At 43.8% G+C, this 22,140-nt stretch overlaps 1 protein-coding gene and 1 long non-coding RNA gene across 3 annotated transcripts in view; one reads left to right on the top strand and one right to left on the bottom strand.

Moving 5' to 3' along the window:
- Positions 1-4,378: 4,378 nt before the first annotated feature.
- LOC134482691 (uncharacterized) overlaps positions 4,379-22,140 on the top strand; it is a 73,702-nt gene continuing 55,940 nt past the window's right edge. The window contains exons 1-2 of one of the 2 annotated variants that reach the window (XR_010059101.1): positions 4,379-5,764; positions 6,664-11,003. This is a non-coding gene — a long non-coding RNA (uncharacterized LOC134482691). Of the gene's footprint in view, positions 5,765-6,663; positions 11,004-14,197; positions 20,981-22,140 lie in introns of those variants that run through there. The other variant, XR_010059102.1, reaches the window with a different exon arrangement.
- On the bottom strand, positions 7,320-13,969 carry Spata31c2l4 (SPATA31 subfamily C member 2 like 4). The gene is made up of 4 exons (XM_039096336.2): positions 12,570-13,969; positions 11,332-11,383; positions 10,734-10,794; positions 7,320-10,483 (listed from the first exon to the last, which is right to left on the bottom strand). The coding sequence occupies exons 1-4, from the start codon at positions 12,801-12,803 to the stop codon at positions 9,901-9,903; spliced, it is 930 nt and encodes a 309-aa protein (XP_038952264.1). The 5' UTR covers positions 12,804-13,969; the 3' UTR covers positions 7,320-9,900.

Raw genomic sequence — 22,140 nt, 5'->3', positions numbered from 1 at the left:
GGTAATTCATCTGAAATTCTCTTTGTTGTGTCTTCTTATGGATTAGGTATCATTATGACTGTAGCCTCATAGAAGAAGTTTGGCAGTGTTTCTTCTCTTTCTATTTTGTCAAGTAGTTTAAGGAGTGTTGGTATAAGTCTTCTTTTTAAACTCTGGTGGAATTGTGTATGAAAATCATCTGCCCTGAGTTTGTTGTTTTTGAAAGACTTTCAGTGACTTTCTATTTCTTAAGGGGTTTATAGGACTGTTTGAATTGTGTACCTGATCTTGATTTACCTTTGGTAAATGGTGTCTATAGAAAACTGTCCATTACATGCAGATTTTTTAATTTTGTGGCATTCAGGGTTTTGAAGTAAGACCTCATGACACTTTGTAGTTCTTCAGTGTCCTTTGCTCTAGCTTTCTTGTAATTTCTGATTTCCTTGAATTGAGTGTTGTCCTTCTGTCTCTAGTTTGCTAAGGTTCTGTCTCTCTTCTTGATTTTCTGAAATAAGCCCTTGGTTACATTGGGTCTTGATGTGCTTCTCTTTCTTTCTCATTTGTTGATTTAAGGATTGAGTCTGATCATTTTTTATGGACTGCTTGTTTTATTTTACTTCTGTTTGTTGTAGAGCTTTCAGGCCTGCTTTGACATTGCTAGGAGGAAATCTCTCCAAACCCTTTGTGAAGGCATTTAGTGCTATGAACTTTCTTGTTACCATTACTTTCATTATGCACCATGAATTTACTTGTGTTGGGCTTTCATTTTTCTTGAATTCTTGAAAGTCCTAGAGAATCTTGTGCATATGGAGACTGCATGATTCCTATACCTTTTGCCCTGGTTTGCCTTCTGTAAAGAACATGATTTTTGTGAGGGGAATGTTGAAGTGACAGTATATTTATTAAAGGGTCATGGAAATTTTGATGAATATTTTCTATGACACAATACATTATAACTAGGGAGTAATTTGTATGTAGGAAATAAGGGTATGTGCATCTGATCGATAGGTGAGATTGTGCATGTGCATAGAGAAGTGTGGGAAACATATTTACTACATTATGGTTTAAGATGCTTAACTTTAAGTATCTGTGATATGGGAAGTGGATTCTATCACATATTTCTATATTAACAGTTGATTTTTATTGTATTTTATTTTTTTTCCATCTTTATTAACTTGGGTATTTCTTATTTACATTTCGATTGTTATTCCCTTTCCGGGTTTCCGGGACAACATCCCCATAACCACTTCCCCTCCTCTTCTATATGGGTATTCCCCTGCCCATCCTTCCCCCATTACTGCCCTCTGTCCAACAATCAGGTTCACTAGGGGTTCAGTCTTGGCAGGACCAAGGGCTTCCCCTTCCACTGGTGCTCTTACTAGGCTCTTCATTGTTACCTATGGGGTTGGAGCCCAGGGTCAGTCCATGTATAGTCTTTGGGGAGTGGCTTAGTCCCTGGAAGCTCTGGTTGGTTGGCATTGTTGTTTATATGGGGTCTCGAGCCCCTTCAAGCTCTTTCAGTCCTTTCTCTGATTCCTTCAACAGGGGTCCTGTTCTCAGTTCAGTGGTTTGCTGATGGCATTCGCCTATGTATTTGCTGTATTCTGGCTGTGTCTCTCAGGAAACATGTACATCTAGTTCCTGTCAGCCTGCACTTCTTTGCTTCATCCATCTGATCTAGTTTGGTGGTTGTATATGTATGAGCCACATGTGGGGTCAGGCTCTGAATGGGTGTTCCTTCTGCCTCTGTTCTAAACTTTCCCTCCCTATTTCCTCCGAAGGGTATTCATGTTCCCCTTTTAAAGAAAGAGTGAATCATTCGAATTTTGTTCATCCTTCTTGAGTTTCATGTGTTCTGTGCATCTAGGGAAATTCGAGCATTTGGGCTAATATCCAATTATCAATGAGTGCATACTATGTGTGTTTTTCTGCGATTGGGTTACCTCACTCAGGAGGATAGTTTCCAGATCCCTCCATTTGCCTATGAATTTCATAAAGCCATTGTTTTTGATAGCTGAGTAGTATTCCATTGTGGAAATGCACCACATTTCTGTATCCATTCCTCTGTTGAAGGGCATCTGGTTTCTTTCCAGCTTCTGGCTATTATAACTAAGGCTGCTATGATCATAGTGGAACATGTGTCTTTGTTGTATTTTGGGGCATCTTTTAGGTATATGCCCAAGAGAGGTATAGCTGAGTCCTCGGGTAATTCAATGTCCAATTTTCTGAGGAACCTCCAGTCTGATTCCCAGAATGTTCGTTCCTGTCTGCAATCCCACCAACAATGGAGGAGTTTTCTTCTTTCTCCATATCCTCACCAGCATCGGCTGTCATGTGAGTTTTTGATCTTAGCCATTACGAATGGTGTGAGGTGGAATCTCAGGGTTGATTTGATTTGCATTTCCCTTATGACTAAAGATGTTGAACATTTCTTTAGGTTCTTCTCTGTCATTCAGCATTCCTCAGCTGTGAATTCTTTGTTTAGCTCTGAACCCTATTTTTTATTAGGGCTATTTGTTTTCCTGCCATCTAAGTTCGTGAGTTCTTTGTATATTTTGGATGTGAGCCCTCTATCAGTTGTAGTATTGGTAAAGATCTTTTCCCAATCTGTTGGTTGCCATTTTGTCCTAACAGCAGTGTCCTTTGCCTTACAGAAGTTTGACAGTTTTATGAGATCCCCTTTCTTGATTCTTGATCTTAGAGCCTAAGCCATTGGTATTTTGTTCAGGAAATTTTCTCCAGTGCCCAAGTGTTCGAGACTCTTCCCCACTTTTTCTTCTATTAGTTTGAGTGTATCTGGTTTGATGTGGATTTCCTTAATTCAGTTGGACTTAAGCTTTGTACAGGGTGCTAAGAATGGATCGATCTGCATTCTTCTACGTACTGACCTCCAGTTGAAGCAGCACCATTTCCTGAAAATGCTATCTTCTTTCCATTGGATGGTTTCCATTGGATGGCTCTGTAATACTGCTTGAGTTCAGGGATAGTGATTCCCCTTGAAGTCCTTTTATTGTTGAGGGTAGTTTGGTCTATCCTGGTTTTTTTGTTATTCCAGAGGAATTTGCAAATTGTTCGGTCTCATTCTCTGAAAACTGGATTGGTATTTTCATGGGGATTGCATTGACTCTGTAGATCGCTTTTGGTAAAATGGCCATTTTTACTATATTAATCCTGCCAATCCATGAGCGTGGGAGATCTTTCCATCTTTTGAGATCTTCTTCAATGTCTTTCTTCAGAGGCTTGAAGTTCTTATAGTACAGATATTTCACTAGCTTGGTCAGATTCACAACGATGTATTTTTATACTATTTGGGAGTATTATGAAGGGTGTCGTTCCCCTAATTTCTTTCTTGCCTTGTTTTTCTCTCTTGTGTAGAGGAAGGCTACTGATTAATATGAGTTAATTTTATACCCAGCCACTTTGCTGATGGTGTTCATCAGGTTTAGTAGTTCTCTGTTGGAACTTTAGGGATCACTTAAATATACTATCATATCATCTAGAAATAGTGATATTTTTACTTCTTCCTTTCCAATCTCTATCCCTTTGATCTCCTTTTGTTGTCTGATTGCTCTGGCTAGAACTTTGAGCACTATATCGAATATGTAGGGAGAGAGTGCACAGCCTTGTCTAGTCCCTGATTTTAGTGGAATTGCTTCAAGTTTCTCTCCATTTAGTTTAATATTAGCTACTGGTTTGCTGTATATGGTTTTTCCTATGCTTAGGTGTGGGCCTTGAATTCCTATTCTTTCCAGGACTTTTATCATGAAGGGGTGTTGAATTTTGTCAAATGTTTTCTCAGCATCTAATGTAATTGATCATGTGGGTTTGATGTTTCAGTTTGTTGATATAGTGGATTACATTGATGGTTTTCCGTATATTAAACCTTCCCTGCATGCCTGGGATGAAGCTACTTGATCATGGTGGATGATTGTTTTGATATTATCTTGGATTCGGTGTGCAGAATTTTATTGAGTATTTTTGTGTCGATATTCATAAGGGAAATTGGTATGAAGTTCTCTTCCTTTGTTGGGTCCTTGTGTGGTTTAGGTATAAGAGTAATTGTGGCTTCATAGAAGGAATTTGGTAGCACTCCCATCAGCTACAATTATGCGGAATAGTTTGGATACTATCGGTATGAGCTCTTCTATGAAGGTCTGATAGAATTCTGCACGGAACATATCTGGACCTGGTAAGTCCCATTTTTAAGGAACCCAGAGACCCTGCATAGCATTTCTACTGATGTGGCTTTTCATTTTGTTCACAAACATCCAGGGGCCAAGGGGAAGCTTAAAGCTTGCCAGACAGAACAAAGGAGAACCGTGTCCTGGGACAGCGTAGAGGACTCTGAGGAGCACTTGGACACCTCTGTTTTCTGCAATCGTGGAAACATCGGTAGGAAGTGGCATGCATCGCCACTTTTGAGCAGGGCGGTGGCTTTGGCGAGGGGATCACTGCTGGCATCACTCAGTGTTTCCTGCACGGCAAGAACTAGGCCATAAAGGGAAAAAGGGGATTCTGAGGCCATGCCCCCAATCCCTGCAAATAAAAAAGGTAGACCAAGTGTGAAGGCTAGCATGGGGAAAAATGAGGCCTTTTATATTATTTTTTATAAAATTGTTCTTCTTGCCACGTCTTGGCTACATTGTACTTCCAGTTTCACTGAGTGGTAAGGGCCACTTGTGGGTGTGTCGTCTGGGACAGGCTTTCATGGTCTTTGTTGAAAAGTCTGGTGTAATTCTGATAGGTCTGTCTTAATATGTTACTTGACCTGTTTCCCTTATTGCTTTTAATGTTCTTTCTTTGTTTTCTGCATTTGGTGTTTTCACTATTCTGTGTCGGTAGGATTTTTTTTTTTTTCTGTTCTAATCTATCGAGTTCTGTGGGCTTCTTGGGTGTTCATGGGCATCTCATTTTTTGTTGTTGTTGCTTTGTTTTAGTTTGAGGAAGTTTCCGTCTAAAATTACTTGAAGATATTTAAGTTGGGAATCTTCGCTATCTTATATACATATTATCCTTAAGGTTGGTTTTCTCACTGTGTCCCTGATTTCCTGGATGGTTTGGCTTAGGACCTTTTTTCACTTTGCATGTTCGTTGATTGTTGTGTCTATGTTTTCTATGGTATTTCTGCTCCTGAGATTTTCTCTTATATTTCTTGTATTCTATTGGCGATGCTTGCATCTATGATTCCTGATCTCTTTCCTAGGTTTTCTATCTTGAGGGCTCTTGCCTTTTGATATTTCTTTATTGTTTCTGTTTCTGTTTTTAAATCTAGGCTGTTTTTGTTCAATTCCTTTACCTGTTTGGTTGTATTTTCCTGTATTTCTTCTGGGGAGTTATGGCCTTCTCAAAGGACTCTATCATTATCATGGGATATGATTTTACCTTCGAATCTTGCTTTATAGGTGTGATGGCAAGGCCAGGACTTACTGTAGGGGGATAACTGGTTTTTGATGATAACTAGCCTTGGTTTCTATGGCTTATTTATCTTCTGCTTGCCATTTGGCATCTGCTTTCCTCTAGTGCCTGCCCGACCTGTCTCTGACTGGAGCCTGTACTTCTTGTGATCTTGGTTGTATCAGAACTCTCAGAGTCCAGGTGTCTTTCTGATCCTAAGATCCTATGTTTGCAAAGCTTCTGGAGGTCAAGTTGCCTCTGAGATAGTGAAGTCCTAGTGACCAAGCTCCTGAGTTTCTGTTTGTCACAGCTCCTGTGATTCAAAATTTGTCTGCATGTTGAACAAGTGGATTGGAGGGAATTGAGAAGCCTGAGATTCCTTGGAGCATAGGTAAAATCTGGGACAAACCTGGGCCTCTGCGTGGGTGGGGTTTGTGTTTTGCTGGTTTCTATGTGGGTATCAGTTATGCTGTGTGTTGGGAAGGAAATTTTTTCCTCAACTGTAACCTTGAGTGTGTCAGTTCTGCAGGGCTCCTGCCTGTGTCAATCTCCTGGACGTTGAGCTTCCTCTGTGATCCTGTGTTCCTGAGATCCTGGGCATGTTCTAGAACCTGGGTGATGGGTTTCCTTTGGGTGTTGTGGGAATGGGTATGGGACCAGTGTCCAATGACTGCTCAGGGCACAAGTTCAGACCATAAGGGACCTCCAACAGATGGCTGCCAAAGGTTCCTGCATCCCTGGTTCCCAGGAGAGCCAGTAACTCCCAGTGTCCTAACAGATGTTGTGTCCTCACCTGTGACCCTAGGCGTGTTACAGCACCTGACTGATAGTCTGGGTGTTGTGTATATTCTTTATTGTACACTAAAAACCAATAGATGAAGAAAGTGCAAAAGAAGGAGACATGAGATCTGCTGAAACAGTGGGGGATGAAAGTGGATTGTTTCATTCAGGGCTTGCAGGAGGGATGCAGAATCAAAAAGAACATTATGTGAGGAGAGAGGGGAGATCGAAATATGCTAGAAAATAGATGCAGATAGGACCTTGGGTCTTGACAGATCCAGAAGTACCATAAACTATGAATGCAGGTTTCCAAATTCTTCTACCAGGAATTCTTCTACCAGGAAACAATCTACAAGTGACAGACATTGTCTACACCAGGTTGGCACTGGTGCAGCATCATATGACCTGAATGTCCACATGTCAGCAAGGTGATGGCCTGGGCAGGATGATTCCAGGTCTCCAGGGAGGGCACTGAGGGGACTGACTGTGATGTCTCTGATTTCTCTGCAGGTTTACCTGTTTTGTTGGGCAGGCCTCTGTGACATGGCCCTCAGTAACCACCTATGGTACAGACTGCACGTTCTACTCTGGCTCTGGCTCTAGTCACAGAGGAAGGCAGACTGTGGACAGTTACTGACCTATTTAACTGGCTTTAATAAGTACCGATATGGGCTCAGCCTACATCAATGTGAGTAAGGACTCCTGGGATAGGTATTCTCTATGTCTATCCTGGGAATGTAGGGAGAGCTTTTCCTACCTTTGTAGGAAGGATGAAATGTTTGTGTTTGCTGTCTTTGCACATTGTGTGTACAGTGATACAATCATCAAGGTGAGAAAATGAAGGGAACACATTGTGACCTAGACCTGGGTGGGGTCTTTACATGGTTGGCTCGTCCTAAAAAATTGTAGTGTTTTGTTGTCTTTGCAGTGACAGAAAATTATTACTGACTGTAGAATGATGTATTGTGTGACAAAGACAACTCAAAGTGACTTTGCCTTCCCACCTGCCCTGTCTTCTCCATGAACTGCACTGAGGCAGAAAAATGCTGCTCCGTCACTATAAGACAGAATCCACTGTGGTGAAAGGCAGGAGTGTTTACAAGGAAGCAGCTCCTATCTGGGAAGGAGCCATGAGTGCAGGAGGAAGAGCTCCGAAAAGAAAATCCTTTCTTTGCAGGGACAAAACCAAGTTTATTACCAGGAAGCATGGGGGACACAATGGATGGGCAGATGGGACATCTTGAAAAATGATGGCCAGAGCCTCCTCCTCCTTGCCCATCCTGGTGAGGTCTACCTGGTGTGAGAGGCTTGGTGGACAGCAACTGAAGTCTTTAAGCAGTCATTTCCCCCGTGCTTTATTGGAAAATTCTCTATGAACTCAGGGAACGGCCACAGCCCGTTCCTTTCTTCGTAGTTTGATGTGGGAAAAGGGGTTTATGGACAATTTCTGGCTGGTGTTTGCTTCTGATTGCTCTGTATCCGAAGGAATTTTGTGCCCCATGAAGCTGCTATGTGGTCAGCAGACCATTCCAACATTTGTTGTGATTTTATTTGGGTCACAGAATCTCTGGTCAGGAAGACCTGACGACTGCTTGTCTCCAATTCCCCTGTACTAAGAAGGAAAGTCACTTCCCTTGGGGACGGGGAGCTGGTCTAAACCGATATCTGTCTCACCTTGGTTCAGTTCTTGATCACACGCTCTCTGGGCTTCGATCCCTGACTGTAGTTGGTCTTCAATCCCCGTATATGTAAAGGGATAATTATTGATCTCAGGGCTGACATGGCCACAGCTCAATCTGTTCACTGTTCTGCTATGGATTGTTTCATGCAGACCCATAGAAGAGTGGGATGATCGGTACTCTTCAGTGTTTTCTAGGATCTGGGCCAGAGCATTCACAATTGATTATATTTCAGCTACTGTATTGTAGAGGACCTTGTTTCTTGTTACCACCTCCTGTACTTGCTCAGTACCTGTTGTGGGGAGAACATTCTCTACGGAATCACGTTGACCTAAGTATTTTGTGCTGGAGCCTCCATATTTTGAAGCATTCCTTGTGAATTTATTCCAAGAGCTCTTCGACGTAACCTTCCTTTCCCCTGGTATCCAAGTCTTGGTTGTAGCCCTGATCTGTGTGGAGCTTGGGATGGAAGGACTTACTCTTCGAAGCCTTTCTCCCTGGCTTATGGCTCTAGATCCTATAGTAATCTGCTTCCCTTCATGGGGATGGGACCCCTTGAAATCTTTCACTTCATGTTTTCCCTCTGGGACACATATCTCTCCAGTTTCTACCCTCTCATGTCTCCTCATGGAGACATCATCTAAACCCAGGGTATTTATGGGGTTTTGGCATGTATTCTGGAAGCTATGCATCCAGGGTTTTGAAGGCAGGCTGACCTTGGCAGGGTGTACTGTACTAGGGACATCTGGATCGTGTCTCACAGGCCAATGCTGTGCCTGCTCCTTTGATTTCAGGTCTATCTTACTGTGTGATTGTGTTTTTGGACCGAGTCCTCTGAGGGCTGTAGGGTAGGTGTTTGCGGATGACCAGGATGTTTGTTAGGTTGTAAAGATCCAATGTCCCTGGCACTGATATCGATAGCTTGGCCATTGTGACTCTCACTGGATCCCAGACTCACTGTCCATGCAGATGGCTCTTCTTTCACCTCCACTATGTTGCTTGGTTTGGCTGCTGAGGGTGGAACAGTTTCATCCTGACCAAGCACTATTACAGGACAGCAGGGATGAGCTGAGTCCTCATACTGAAATCTTCCTTGATGGATGCTTGTCAATTTTCGTATTGGTATTTATTTGGAGACTGCCTGTTTCACTTCCTTCCACAGTCGTGCTCTGCTGGGTTTTTGCCTGAAGGCAAAAATCAAGTTGCTGAATACTCAGATATGTCTGAAATGGATCTGCTCAGACTTTTGAGGGCCCATGACTTGCATCAGGTTCAGGGCCTCTTTGGTTCTCCTGCACCTCTGCAGCTGAGTGCTTCCACAGAGGACTCTCTAGCCTGGCATTTGAGGCATTTTCTACACTTGTCCCTCCTGGGTCCTGGTGATGCAAATGTTCCAGGATCATGGCAGCCTTGGAATAGTACTCCTCCTTGGAATCACAGATGGTTGAGGAGGGAAACACAACCTGGGGAAGGTTTGAGGCTGGAACTCCAGGTGTGGTGAGATCGCTTGCCTCAAGGAAATACAGATATGGTTTCCTTCTGGGTTTGACTGGAAGTTCTGTACAATTTGACTGTGGCTTCCTTTTCATTTTTTGAATCAAGGCAGGTATGATTGTTAGCAGCCTTTACAAAAAAGCTGCTTTTCTGTCCTTAGTGTGGTATTCCTAAATTTCAGCCCCTTCTCAAGGTTGCTGATGGAAGGACAAGGCAGGTGTTTCCCCCTAAACCAGTGCCCTTCTTGATGGTGGTATATTTTTCATTCTTTTCTGTGACCTCCTGTAAGGGTACTCCCATGGGCACAGTCCCCTTCATTTTGTTCCACATGTAGCTTTTGTGGTTGAGGATGGAGTGCTGGGCAGGTTGGGAGAGTTGAGCCCTGCTCTTGCAATAATTATCAGTTTTTGCTACAAAATTTCCCTGTAGCTGGGTCAACTTTCAGGATGAGAGGAATGTGATGGGGGTTCCTTGTTCTTGTCCCATATTAGTATCCTTAACTTCATTCTGTGGCCCCTCATTCCTATGGGCCATCTGCCAATGCTCCCAAGGGATGGAGCCTGACCTGACAGACTCATTGTTTAGGGTCAAGTTTTGAGTGGGTTTCGTAAAGACTGCCTGATGTTCTTGGATCACCTTTGGTGTGTTTCCAATACTGTCCATGTTGACAAGCATGGTTTTCCATTAATAGTGATACAGGTATACCTTTGTCACTGGTAGGACGTGGTTTTCCAAAGGCCTGCCTCTTGAAACAAGGAGGTGTTTTGATTGGTGTAGAGCTTGGGAAGATTTGTATTAGTTGGGCCTTTGTCACAGCTAATGAGCTTGGTGTCACAAGTTGTGCAGGCAATGGCTGTTCTTGGGAACACTCTGGAGGTCTTTGCTCCCTGGAAGGATCTTGGGCAGCAGGGCGACAGGCATCATGAAACCTGAGGGTTTTGTGTTGTGCTAAGGAAGGGTTTCTGAGGATGTTGGGAGCAGCCAAAACTGACTCAGAGAAAAGAGTGGATATGCCCCAGAAAATGTGACTAAATTCCTTCTGTATAAGATACTCCAAGCAATTGAGATGAGACAATGGCTGAAATATCAGAAGGTGTTCCATTTTCTGAAGACGGTTCAACCAGGGATGTGGTGTGGAGTCCTGGAGAAGTTGCTCCCTAGAAGTGCAAAAGAAAGGACGCAAAAGCATCAGCCCCCATCAGAAGTACAAGAGGTCCACAACTCTGTGTATCTATGGCACAAATAGCCATATAGGGCCTCATCGCCTCCATAAGCCCTGTCTCTTAGTGTGATATCCAAGAGGCCTGTCTTCCCATCCCAACCTGCAATTGCATCTTCACTATGAGGATGCCTAGAAATTCCTCTCACATTTTGGCATGAAAAATTCCGCAGGACAAATATTCTTACATTTTCATAGGTTGTGATGGAGTCTTGGTTTCTTCCACATTCTTTGCAGCATCTCTGCAACCTGGAGATGGTCATGTAAAAAAATATGAGGAATGAGAACACCCAGGACTGAGGCGTCTCTCTCTTGACTCCCCATGCTAAGAATGGAATGCTCAACTCCCATAGTGGAAGGACAGAACACTGAGTGTGCACAAGAGGAATGGATGGAGTTTATCTGCCCATTAAAAATTTCCTTCCCCCCTCCACTCCTGTCATTCCTCTTACAATAAGGTAAGGGTCACAGGTTCAGTTATCTGAAAGAGAATTGCAACTTAGAGAACTGAAGCTCCCTGCTTTCAGGTGGAAGTGGGATTCCCCCATAAGGGGCACAGAATCACTCCAGTGCCTTGAACAACATTCCCATGTGCAGCACCCATCCCAGGCCAACCACAGCTTCTTTCTATCACAAAACCTGGGTGTTTTCTGAATCTATGTTCCTTCCCTGCAGCCACTCTTCTGTACTGCATATCATGACCTTGGGAGCATGTCTCTCATCAAGACCCTGGTCACTCAGGGGCAGGTAGATTTAATATCTCAACCCTGAGAAACAGTAGCCTACCTTTTAGAGTAGCGATTTTCTTCCTGGTTTGTCTCTGCCTCATCTTCACATCCTGTCATTTATAAACCACACAAATTACCTGGGGTCCTTTCTTCCTCACTCCCATTAACAAGCTGCCTGCTGTCTTCAGTCCTTTAGTACATGAAATTATAATTTCCCAGGGAGATCTCTCTCATCCCTACTTGCCTCTTCAACACTGTACATAAATCCATCTCCTTATTAGCCTGTTGCAAAGACAACAAAAGGGGCTTCCTATGCCACAGTTACCAGTGATGTCCTCAGTCAGGGTTCCTCAGACTATGCAGCTGGCTCTGGTCTGTCAGGTGATATCTGCTTCCTCAGAGGAGAGGAGACTCAAGCCCTGATCTGTGGCTATGGTCTTATCACCTGCTTCACATCAGCTCAACACAATTGAAACCAAGCACCTGAGCAGAGGACAGATTTCCTTGCGCTGAGCTTGTTCCGCGTCCTCAGCAACTCAGAAATGCAGTCTGCCCAAGTAGCCAGAGTCCTACTTAGTGACCTAACTGCATCCTCTTACCAATGGTGTGAAAGCTTCAGGCAGAAACCTCAGAGCAACACTCAAGTATGTCCTTCCGCCTATCCCATTCAGAGTATTTCTGGAGATTTCCCATTACCTGTCTGTACCTAGATTTTAGCTAATTTGTTGATTCTTCTTACTTCCACCCTTCTCCAGCTTTTTTCTCCCACCCATTCTATCCCCTAACACTAGATAAATGAGAAGGAACGAGGGGTAAGAGGGAGACATTATTCTTAGACTATTTTCTGCTGATTATGGGGGATGATGTTCTTTGTGAAGGTTTGATCTTTACTGTCAGGATATCCAGTAAACCTTCTTTCTTCTGTTTGTACAACTAGTTAGCAAACCACAACCACCAGAAAGGTATAGCAATGCTCAATAAACGAGTACCCCCACGCCTCACAAGGATCTAGCTTTTATATACACTCCAAAAAGTTCCCAGAATTCCAAAAGTCACAAGAACAATGAAACTATCTGCCATTGACAAATTCATGCTCCTCCTTGACCATGTGACAACACAGTTACTGTGGACAATCTGAAGCAGCCCCTTATCACCCACCAGAGTTTAAAAATAAATTCTTATATTTATGTTTTTTAATACCAGAATTGTCACCACACTTCTATGTCTATGAAAACTTAGAGGAGCAGTTGTGACCAGACTGCCTTTCTATTCCATGTGAAAAAAGGCTCTCCTCACCTCTGTGATGTCCTTTTCACTTTCACATGGCGACACAGGGAGGTCCGTCAGGAAGGGGGTCAGTAGGAAATAGAGCCCAGCTCCACAAATAATGGCAATGATCATGTCCATTGCTGTGTCTATCGTGCTGGGGCTCACCCATGAGTAAATAATGCTATTCATCAGATTGAAAAATCTTTCCATCTTCTTAATCGCAGTGCAGCTCACAGCCCACTGACCTGTGCTGTATAGCATGTGACTTTTCAAGGGGGCTCAGGCCACATCACACAGCTGTGGTCTCCATATCACAAAGGGCTCCTGCCAGGGGAGAGGGTGCCAGTGCCCCTCCCCAGCCTTCATGCCAGAGTTACCTGCTGTGTCTTTTCCCTTTCCCTTCTTCCTAATCCTGTTGCTGTATCAGGCACAAATAGACCTCTGTCCATATTTTGTTCCTTCTTTTTGAGCATCAGTCTTTCTTGGTGTAGGCATATATTTTGCTCAACCTACTTTTATAGGATTTCACCCTCCCCTCTGACCCTCCACCCACCAGTGAAAGAGGAATTTTATTAGGATATGGGGGACAGGGAGCTGATTGGAAATAGTGCTTTTGGGACATTCCAATCTTCCTTGTACTCAGTCCAGTTCCCTAATAAACAACAAACCTGTGTTAGCAGCTTCAGTCCCATCTACTCACAGGTGCCACACATGAATCAACAGGGTTAGTTCTATTCAGAAGAATCTGGGGGTATCACAAATGGGGTCCAAGTCTAATGACAGAGCAAGAATCCTCCAGGTTCTTTGGTGAGTCTTCTCAGAAGGATCCACAGGAGGAAATCAGCAATGCAATGTAAGGTGGACCAAATTCAGAGATCCCATTGTGTCTAGGGTCATATTAATGTTCCTTCTAAACATCACGTGTCCTTTCATGGGTTTAGTATAGAAAAACAACCTTTTACCTGTGTTTGCTTTAGCCAAATACTGTTTTATGTGTCTGCTGAAGCAAAGCATTCTTCATGGTCAGCCCAGCAAAACATTATTATTACCTTCCTGGATCTCTGAAGAAACCACAAATTTACGCTTTACCTTTTCTTCTGGAAGGATATCTCCCTGAGTCCATCAGGTTCTTGGTTTTTGAGAAAATGCAATTCTGTGTGGAACTCGTGTTTTTCTCTTAGGGATTCTTTTTGGGGTTCTGCTTCTCTGTAGACTAATATTTGTCCATTATGTGATCACAGCTCTACTCCTGTAAACTTCCATTTTTCTCCTAGTTTTAGCTTTGTCATTTTTTAATATAATCACATACAATGTAGTTTGATGGTCTTCAGGAATAGAACGCTAAGGATAATGAAATTCATGTCCTAATAATTAGAATGCATGTGGGTATGAACAAAAATGCCAACCAACCAGAGCTTCCAGGGACTAAGCCACTACCCAAAGACTATACCTGGACTGACCCGGGGCTCCAACTGAATAGGTAGCAATGTATAGCCCAGTAAGAGCAGCAGTTGAAGGGGAAGCCCTTGGTCCTGCCAAGGCTGGACCCCCCAGTGAATGGGATTGTTGGGGGAAGGGCAGTAATAGGGGGAGGATGGGGAAGGGAACACCATATAGAAGGGGAGAGGGAGGGCTTAGGGGGTTGTTGGCCTGGAAACCGGGAAAGGGAATAACATTTGAAATGTAAATAATAAATATCCAATTTAATAAAGATGGGAACAAAGATTGAATGTGGGAAAATCAGAACTAAAATTTCTATCATAGCAGTGCCTAGTAATGTTTTGCTTCTTTAAACGTGCAATCTTTTAAGTTAGCAAACTCTAATAGCACCTTTGATGGGTAATATTGCGTATTTTAACTGCCCAATTAATTGTCTTGTTGTTGGGAGTAGAACCACAATTAACATGGATGTGCAGGTATCTCCTTGTCAGGGTGTAGATCACATCCTTTGAGTCCATTCTCAGAAACGGTATCCCCGAGCCTGTGGCACTTCTGATTTTAGGAACTTCTGTCGTTGTAAAAATACAAAGATAAAAAGAGTTTCAGTGTCTTTTATCCCGCTTGGTCCATACCGCGATGCCCCACGACATATGCTAGATATCTTGGCAGAAACACATCCCATCTCCTCGGCCACCAAGTGTCTTTTGATGTCACACACTTTCCTTCACTCAAACTGTCACCTAAATACAACAACCTTTGACCGAATGGTAACATATAATTGCCCACTTATACATACAAAGCCCGGTACCATCCATCCCTTGAGAACATTAATAAGAACCTGTAAATCCACAGAGTGAGGTCTTCACATCAGCATCCATCGTCCTACCACCACTTGTTTCTCTCTCTCCCTTCTGCCTCTTCCTTTCTGTTCTCGTCTCCTCCTCTTCCTCCAAACTTCTCTGCAGCCCATCTTTCCTTCTCCTCCAATGACAGGCCTCCTTCTATCCAGTACCTGCCCTTCACATGTACTTTGCAAATACAATGGGGAGAAGGTGTGGTGAAGTCACCTGATTCCTGAGTGTGTGACTAGGCAACTGTCCTTGGGGCAGTGGAATTAGCATCAAAATACAGATAACTCAGGGCAAACCACAACAAACTTCTACACTGATTTCTCTCACTAGTATTGTGTGAGGTTCAATTTGTATTTTGGTCAAGTTTCCTTTACAACAGTGGGTGAGCACATGGGCACCCACACCTGTAAGAGGTGCTGTGTGCCTGTACTGTGTTTGGAGATGGTGTAAGTGAGCAGCAGTAGCTCTCTCTTAGTACAAAAGCAAAATAACTGAGATGGTGCATAGAGAGTGTAGACTCTGTATCCGTCACAGGTATGAAGAGTACGCACATACTTTGTAAGGCACCATCTTCCCTGAACACAGAAGCATGTGATGTCATCCAGTGGTAGATGGTACAGTCTGACCTTGAGCATGCTCAGCTAAGGAGGGCCTTGTCATCCTGAGTTTTCTCAGCTTAAGGCCGTGGCACCGAAGCACAGAGATTTCTGGTATGGGGCAGATGTTGAGAGTTGTTCAGAGCAGGAAAAGCACCCCCTCTGTAACCTCACAACCCCAATAGGCCGCAGATTCAAATGATAAAAGAAGAGCACTGATACCTCAAGTTGTCTCAACAGTCACACTTGTGCCCACAAATTACAGTAAACAGACAGACAGACACACACACACACAGTCACACACACTCACACACACACATTTGAAACCTATTCTCTGCTCTGACAGAAGTCAGTCTGAGACTGGAGACTGTGATGGTCTGGAGATGTGGCACTCAGGGCCCCTGGCTAAGAGTTAGACCTGTTAGATGGTCTTTCTTCAGAGTTTGGAGGCTCCACTCTCCCTGGGAAGGAGTTGTATATATGGATCTTGCTTGGTAACCAAAACATGAGCAACAAACCTACCCAATGCTGAATTGGATTACCTGTGTGAACCCAGGCTTATAAGCAGGTCTCAGAGAATCCTGGGTACATAGTGACAGTCCCTGATTCTTCAACAGTGCATACACATTACCTCTACTGTGAGGCTAGGCCTAAGGGTCATACAGGAAGAGACAGCAGCCTGAAGTGACTCCAGGTGCCTCCAAGAACAGGAATGAAATGTTTATGCACTTTCCTTGTTATTGTCATTGCATCTTGGATATTGAAATATGTGATGTGTGTGATTTTTGGGGGTACGTGAGTATGAATGTTCCTATGTGACTGTCTGAGTGTCTTTGTGGCTGTGTGTGTGTGACTGTGTGTGTGTGTGTGTGTGTGTGTGTGTGTCTGTGTCTGTGTCTGTGTCTGTGTCTGTGTCTGTGTCTGTGCATGAGTGTGCGTGTGTTGAGCATTTTGCTAATATCTAATACTCTTCTTAGAGAACATTGTATCTGCCATCTTCAGTGACCCTGGTGTTAAGGTGTTGTGGCCTGCTCTTTCCATAAAGTTTTGTTTTAATTTTGTCCTCTTATTCCTCCTCTTCTTTCTCCTCCTGTTCCCTCCTCCTATTCCTCCTTGTCTTCTTATTCTTTTCTTCTTCCTTCTCCTGGAGATCTAAGCACTAAGCAGTGCTCTTCCACAAGCCATAGACCCCTATTTAGATATAAAATTAAAATTGAATGTGAAGTATAGAAGCCAGTGCTATATTTCCAGTTAGAAATGTGACCAACTTATCACTGTGTTTATTAAATTTGCAGGGTTTTCACAAGCTCATTTTAAATGATAACCATTGCTTGATGATATACTTTTAATAATCATATAAGTATATTTAATGGATATTGTATGCATGGTGTTGAGTCTACCCACAGCCCTCACCATATGGAGGCTCCACTTTATGGGTCCCTATCCTCCCAGTGCTCTCTCTTAGACTTTGAAAAATCTAGGCTGACATGCCATGGGTGACAGGCAGGAGCTGTGCCACTTAGTCATCCTCTATAGCTCAGATAAGAGTGCTTAGTCATCGTCAGTGTTTTTATATGCTGGAACAAGGACATTTATTCAAAGACAGGGCTTCATGTGTATGGAAAGATGACCATAAAGTATGGGAAGATGACCTTGAAAACTTGGACGTCGGATCCTCCTGTCTCCTCTGGGAGCTGGGATCACAGGCTTGTGCCACAAGCATGGCATGTGTGGTGCACAGAATGGAATACAGTGGCTCCAAACTCTCGCTTCATCCTGTTGAGGACTGTCAAAGCTTAGCTTTTTATCATTAATCACCTGCCTGCTGAGGTCCTCATCTCTGGAACAATTGAAAAACTCACATTTATTGGCCAGTGGTAGCTGTTGTTAATAGCTCTTGCCAGTCCTGAATATCTGACCACATGAGAGGTGAAGGCAGGATGATCAGGAGTTCAAGGCCAGCTTCAGCCATATAGCAAAATAGAGGCAAGCTTGGTCTCTATTAAATCCTCTTGAACAAAACCATATAGATACCAAGGTGTAACCACTCTGAAAATCAGTATGGAGAACTCTCCGGAAGCAGAGAACACAGGCAGATGTGACAAAGCCATACCACCCACTGATTTACTCCCAAAAGAATGGGCATCCTATTTCCCTGAGTCTTTCCCTGGCAAGTGCATTGTGCCCTCCCCCCTCTCTAGTGGAATCACCCCAGAAAACAGGGAAGTACAAAGGGTGTTGGAGGTGGAGGGAAGTGGAGGTGGGATAGTAAGATACAGTTGCCTAAAACAGGAAACAGCAAGAAATATGAAAGGGATTGTGACAGTCTCTGGGGATGAGGGAGGGAGAGAAACACTGAGAGAGAATGGCATCAAGGATGATAGGAAAAGCCAGCGGAACATTATTTTCTGTTTATGTAAAGATACATAAAGGACTATGGGGACACACAGACAGCACCCATCCCTGCACACTGCACACACATTCTGAACACTCCCAGATTTCATGGTCCTTATTGCTGTTCAGTGTGCAGGATTCAGGCCATGTGCTCCTACTAGCATCCCGCATCCACGTTGTCCAAAACAACAGAATCCGAGTTTTGCAGCAAACTCCCTCTGCATGAGGTTTCAGTATATAAGGGTGAAGATGAATTTTGTGTGCTTGAGAGCAAAGCAATCCCTTTTGCCAGAGCAATGGAGAACCACAGACAGAGGCAGCAGCTTGTCTGCCCAATGAGTGAGCATTGGCATTAGTGACATCAATTCTCCTTCCAGCACTCGCTGTCCTTACCTTGAGCATCCTCCAGGATATACAGTGCACTGCAGTTGCAGAGGTGTTGAGGGGAATTGTGGGACTGCTTGTCACCCAGATAAGTTGAAGACTTCTCTTGTGCACAGGCAAGTAATCCTGGTTGACACCACACTTCTCTGAATCCTGGTGTGGCTCCATGACAGTGCGTGGCCCTCTTGATTTCCAGGTCTTCCATAAAGAACCAAATTCTGTTTCCTCATCTGCATTAAGCAACCTCATTTCAGGAATGTATTGAAATGAATCAGTGATTTGCTGGTAGGAAGCTTGCAGAGAAGCAGTCTACAGTGGACCCCGAGGAAAGAGGCTGATTCAAAGAAGAAGCAGAATCCCCAGGCTGAGTGGAAAGTGGCAAAATGGCCAACTTCCCAGCCTCTGAGGCGTTGGGGAAATGTGAGTCTGCATTGCATGTTCGGCCTTAGATTTACTCTCCTTCCCACATTTAACTTTGTGGTGGATGAATTTAAATTTAAGCACTCCCATGAGGTCATCCCCTCCGTGGCACTGCCATATTTTGGCAACACCTTGATAAGGATGCTTGTGGAAGCTCAATACTGTTTCCCTGATGGGATTTCCACATCTTCCTGACTTGCCACCTCATTCTGGAATATTCCTGCAACTGGAGAATCTGAGGAAGAATATCTTTGCCAGTATTCTCCTCTGTGCAACCAACAACAGCTGCTCCACTTCTGGGTGTGGGTCTTCCTGGGGTGAGAGACCCCCTTTTGCCACTGGTTCTAGATTAACATGTACACCGTGAATCATACTCATGGCAGAATATGGAGTCCAAAAGCCAAGTCTGGTTTGCAAATGTTTTTCCTGGGAAGGGGACTTCCTAATTGAGGGTAGAGCCTTTAATCAAGGCAACATCACCAAGAGAACCTGTCTGTGAATTGCAGGGCTGTCTACCCTCACTGTGCTGCTTTGAATAGGTTTTCCCCCCTTAGACACTTGTGTTTGAATGCTTGGCCTACAGGGAGTTACATTACTAGGAAGCGTGACCTTTTTGGATTAGGTGGCCTTGTTGGAAGAGGTATGACACTTTACCAATTGGCTTTGAGTCCCTCTCCCTACCAGCACCAGTCTTCTCCCGGCTGCCTTCTGACCCAGACACGAAACTCTCAGCAACTTTTCCAGTACCATGCCTTCTGGAAGATGCTTTGCTTCTAGCCTTGATAATGGACTGAACCTCTGAAACTGTAAGCCAGCCCCCTTGGTCATTGACACCCCACACATACACACACAAACACACACACACAAACACACACACACAAACACACACACACACAGAGCGTGAGAGAGACAGGGAGAGAGGGAGACAGACAGACTGAGAGACAGACAGACATGCACACACAATTTGTGTGTCCAAGTGTATATATAATCTAAAAAGAGTTTTGCCAATTTGGTTGATACTGATTCTGCCAAGAGACACGATAAACACAGTCCTGATGCCTGGGAAATCTTCCTTTGTATGACACATAAGAGTTTGAAGATTTCCCCAAACAAGATGCAATGCTACCATCGCTCCTCCGTGTGTACCAGAGTTTGAAGGTCAAACCCTGTAGTTATTATGTAGACACACAAATGCAAAAATAAAGAAATAATGCGTTGGGTAGAGGATGGGAGAACCCGAGGGCCATGACTGAAGTAGATGCAGTTGTCCTGTATGAAGTTGTCAAAAATATATGAAATCATTAAACTAGATGAAACCAAAAATGGAAAGTTTGGAAGAAATATAAATAGTGCACAGGACCATGAGGACGAGTTAGCAAGTGATTGAAACTATTTTCCAAAACTAATTGAGAAATCCTGAAAAAACTTGGGGAAATTGCTACAGCAGAAAAAAAAATCTGGATTAAAATTATCCATCACAAAAGTATTGCAAAGAATGACGGGAAAAGGCAGAGGAAAAGCCATTTAATTTTAAGATTTTTTGAGAGGAAAATCAAGTATGAGCAGCCTCGACTATTTTACGATGGAGTTCACTTTGGAGTTCACTAACTAATGGTGTTAGCACACAGGGAAGCACAGGCATTAAGGAAGAGCCCCTCTCTGAGGTAAAGGCTGTACACACTCCAGACATAGACACTGCTTGAAAGAGACTCACACATTATTTTAGGCCGTGTGCTTCCTGAAGACAGGAATTCCTTCAGTCTTGTTGCCCTCTGAACCCAAAGGTGATCCCTAGTGAAAACTGAACAATCATGGACTGAATACCTAACTGAAGTCCCTTGTGCTAGGGAGGACACACAGCTGGGAGCAAACCCAAAATCTGACCTTAGGAAACAAATCAGTATTTCAGGACCTGGGAAAGGAAGTGCAATCCTGACTTGTCCTGCTGAGGTAGGAGGTGGGATTGGGGGAGGTGCACCCTAGCTGTCACATCTCTGGAAAGGAAGCACAGAGCAGGCTAATGACTTTCCTTACCCCTGCTGTAATACTATTGCCCACCCTATGGTCTGAATGTGAGTCTTCTCACTAGAGAGCAGGAGTCACGTGATTTCAATATGACCATTCAGGAGAGTCCTGGTTGGCTAGCCAGTCTGATTGGCCAAGTTGTGGACATGTGACCAATTAAGTCATAGTTACAGTTGGTGCAGGGTGGCTGAGACAGTTGGTAACTGGTCTGCTATCATTGAGGTTAAGGTTTCACTCTGGGACTCCAGAGGCAGAGACAGTAATATGAGGCAGTGTGTGACACCATGATTAGAGGACAGCAGCTCTTGTCTACTCCTCAAACACCCAGGTACAGCCTGCTCTCCCTAGTCTTGCTAATGAAGTGGGTCCCTCACCCTGACTTCTCTGCTTGTCAGATCCACTTTGGTTGGGTTGTAGGCACTGACCCTCTCTTCCCACTGCCTGGCTAACGGAGGTGTTAAGGCTGCAGGAGTCTACGACTCTCCTAGGACTCTGTGCAGCCCTCACTGTACAGTCACTGGTGACTGAGACACCCAGGCCCCTGCCCAGGACATGTCCTGTGGTCCACCCCAGGGAAGCAGAGCCCTGCCCTCTTTGATGTCCCCTTTTTATGTCCAGGATCCTGCAAATGTGCACATTCTGCTTAGGGGAGAAAACACCACATTTGTCTTTAGCAACTTCTCTTGTGTAACATTATCCTTAGTTCCACCTATTTTCTAGAAAATGACAAAATGTCATTTTTTTAGATATATTTCTTCTTTACTTACATTTCAAAGGTTATTCCCTTTCCTGGTTTCCTGTCCATAAACCACCATCTCCTCCCCCTCCCCCATACGGGTGTCCCCCCCATCCACCCCCCTTAGAAGCCCCCTTCTGCCAACTTTGGCAGGACCAATGGCTTCGCCTTCCATTGTTGCCTCACAAGTCTATTCTCTGCTCCATGTGCTGTCGGGGTCCTGGGTCAGTCCATGTATAGTCTTTGTGTAGTGGTTTAGTCTTTGGAAGCTCTGGTTGGTTGGCATTGTTTTATTGATGGGGTTGCAAAATGTCATTCTTAAAGCTAGGCAATTTCTTTTGTCTCATATATGCTTCGCGTGTTTTTAATGTATGGATCTGTGTATTTCAATCTCACCTTTTATTCCTTACTAATCTGATCTTGGTCATGAATGTGAGTTTTAAGTGTGTCTGAACTAGTGTGGAGTAACATGTACTCTCATTAAGGTTTGTCACATCTTTTATATGAAAATACTGGCATAGGATTTAGTTTATTGTAGTTTTTCTGAAATCTAGTTTTATTTTCCCCGTGTAAATAGTAGGGCATGCCTTTAGAGGTTTATTGTAGTGTTAAATGTATGTGTGCATCTGCACACTGTGAAAGTGAAAAGACAAATGTGGGGCCAGTTCTTTCCTTCTACCGTGTGTGCTTGAGGGATGAGTCTTGGATCATCATGTCTGGTGGTAAGCAGCACTGGTTTTGGGTACAGGGTT

This window comes from Rattus norvegicus, chromosome 17, assembly GCF_036323735.1.
Source record: "Rattus norvegicus strain BN/NHsdMcwi chromosome 17, GRCr8, whole genome shotgun sequence".
In the NCBI taxonomy this organism is placed as follows: domain Eukaryota; kingdom Metazoa; phylum Chordata; class Mammalia; order Rodentia; family Muridae; genus Rattus; species Rattus norvegicus.
Note: the sequence above shows the minus strand (reverse complement) of the source record. Positions and strands in the feature narration are given on the sequence as shown.

What these genes read in the sequence shown, in the direction of transcription:
- Spata31c2l4 (XM_039096336.2), bottom strand. Translation starts at nt 12,803, where the DNA reads ATGCTATACAGCACAGGTCAGTGGGCTGTGAGCTGCACTGCGATTAAG. An exon ending in GTGAAAAGGACATCACAGAG is followed by an intron (nt 11,384 to 12,569) that starts GTGAGGAGAGCC and finishes TATAAATGACAG; the next exon opens with GATGTGAAGATGAGGCAGAG. An exon ending in GAAAATCGCTACTCTAAAAG is followed by an intron (nt 10,795 to 11,331) that starts GTAGGCTACTGT and finishes GACCATCTCCAG; the next exon opens with GTTGCAGAGATGCTGCAAAG.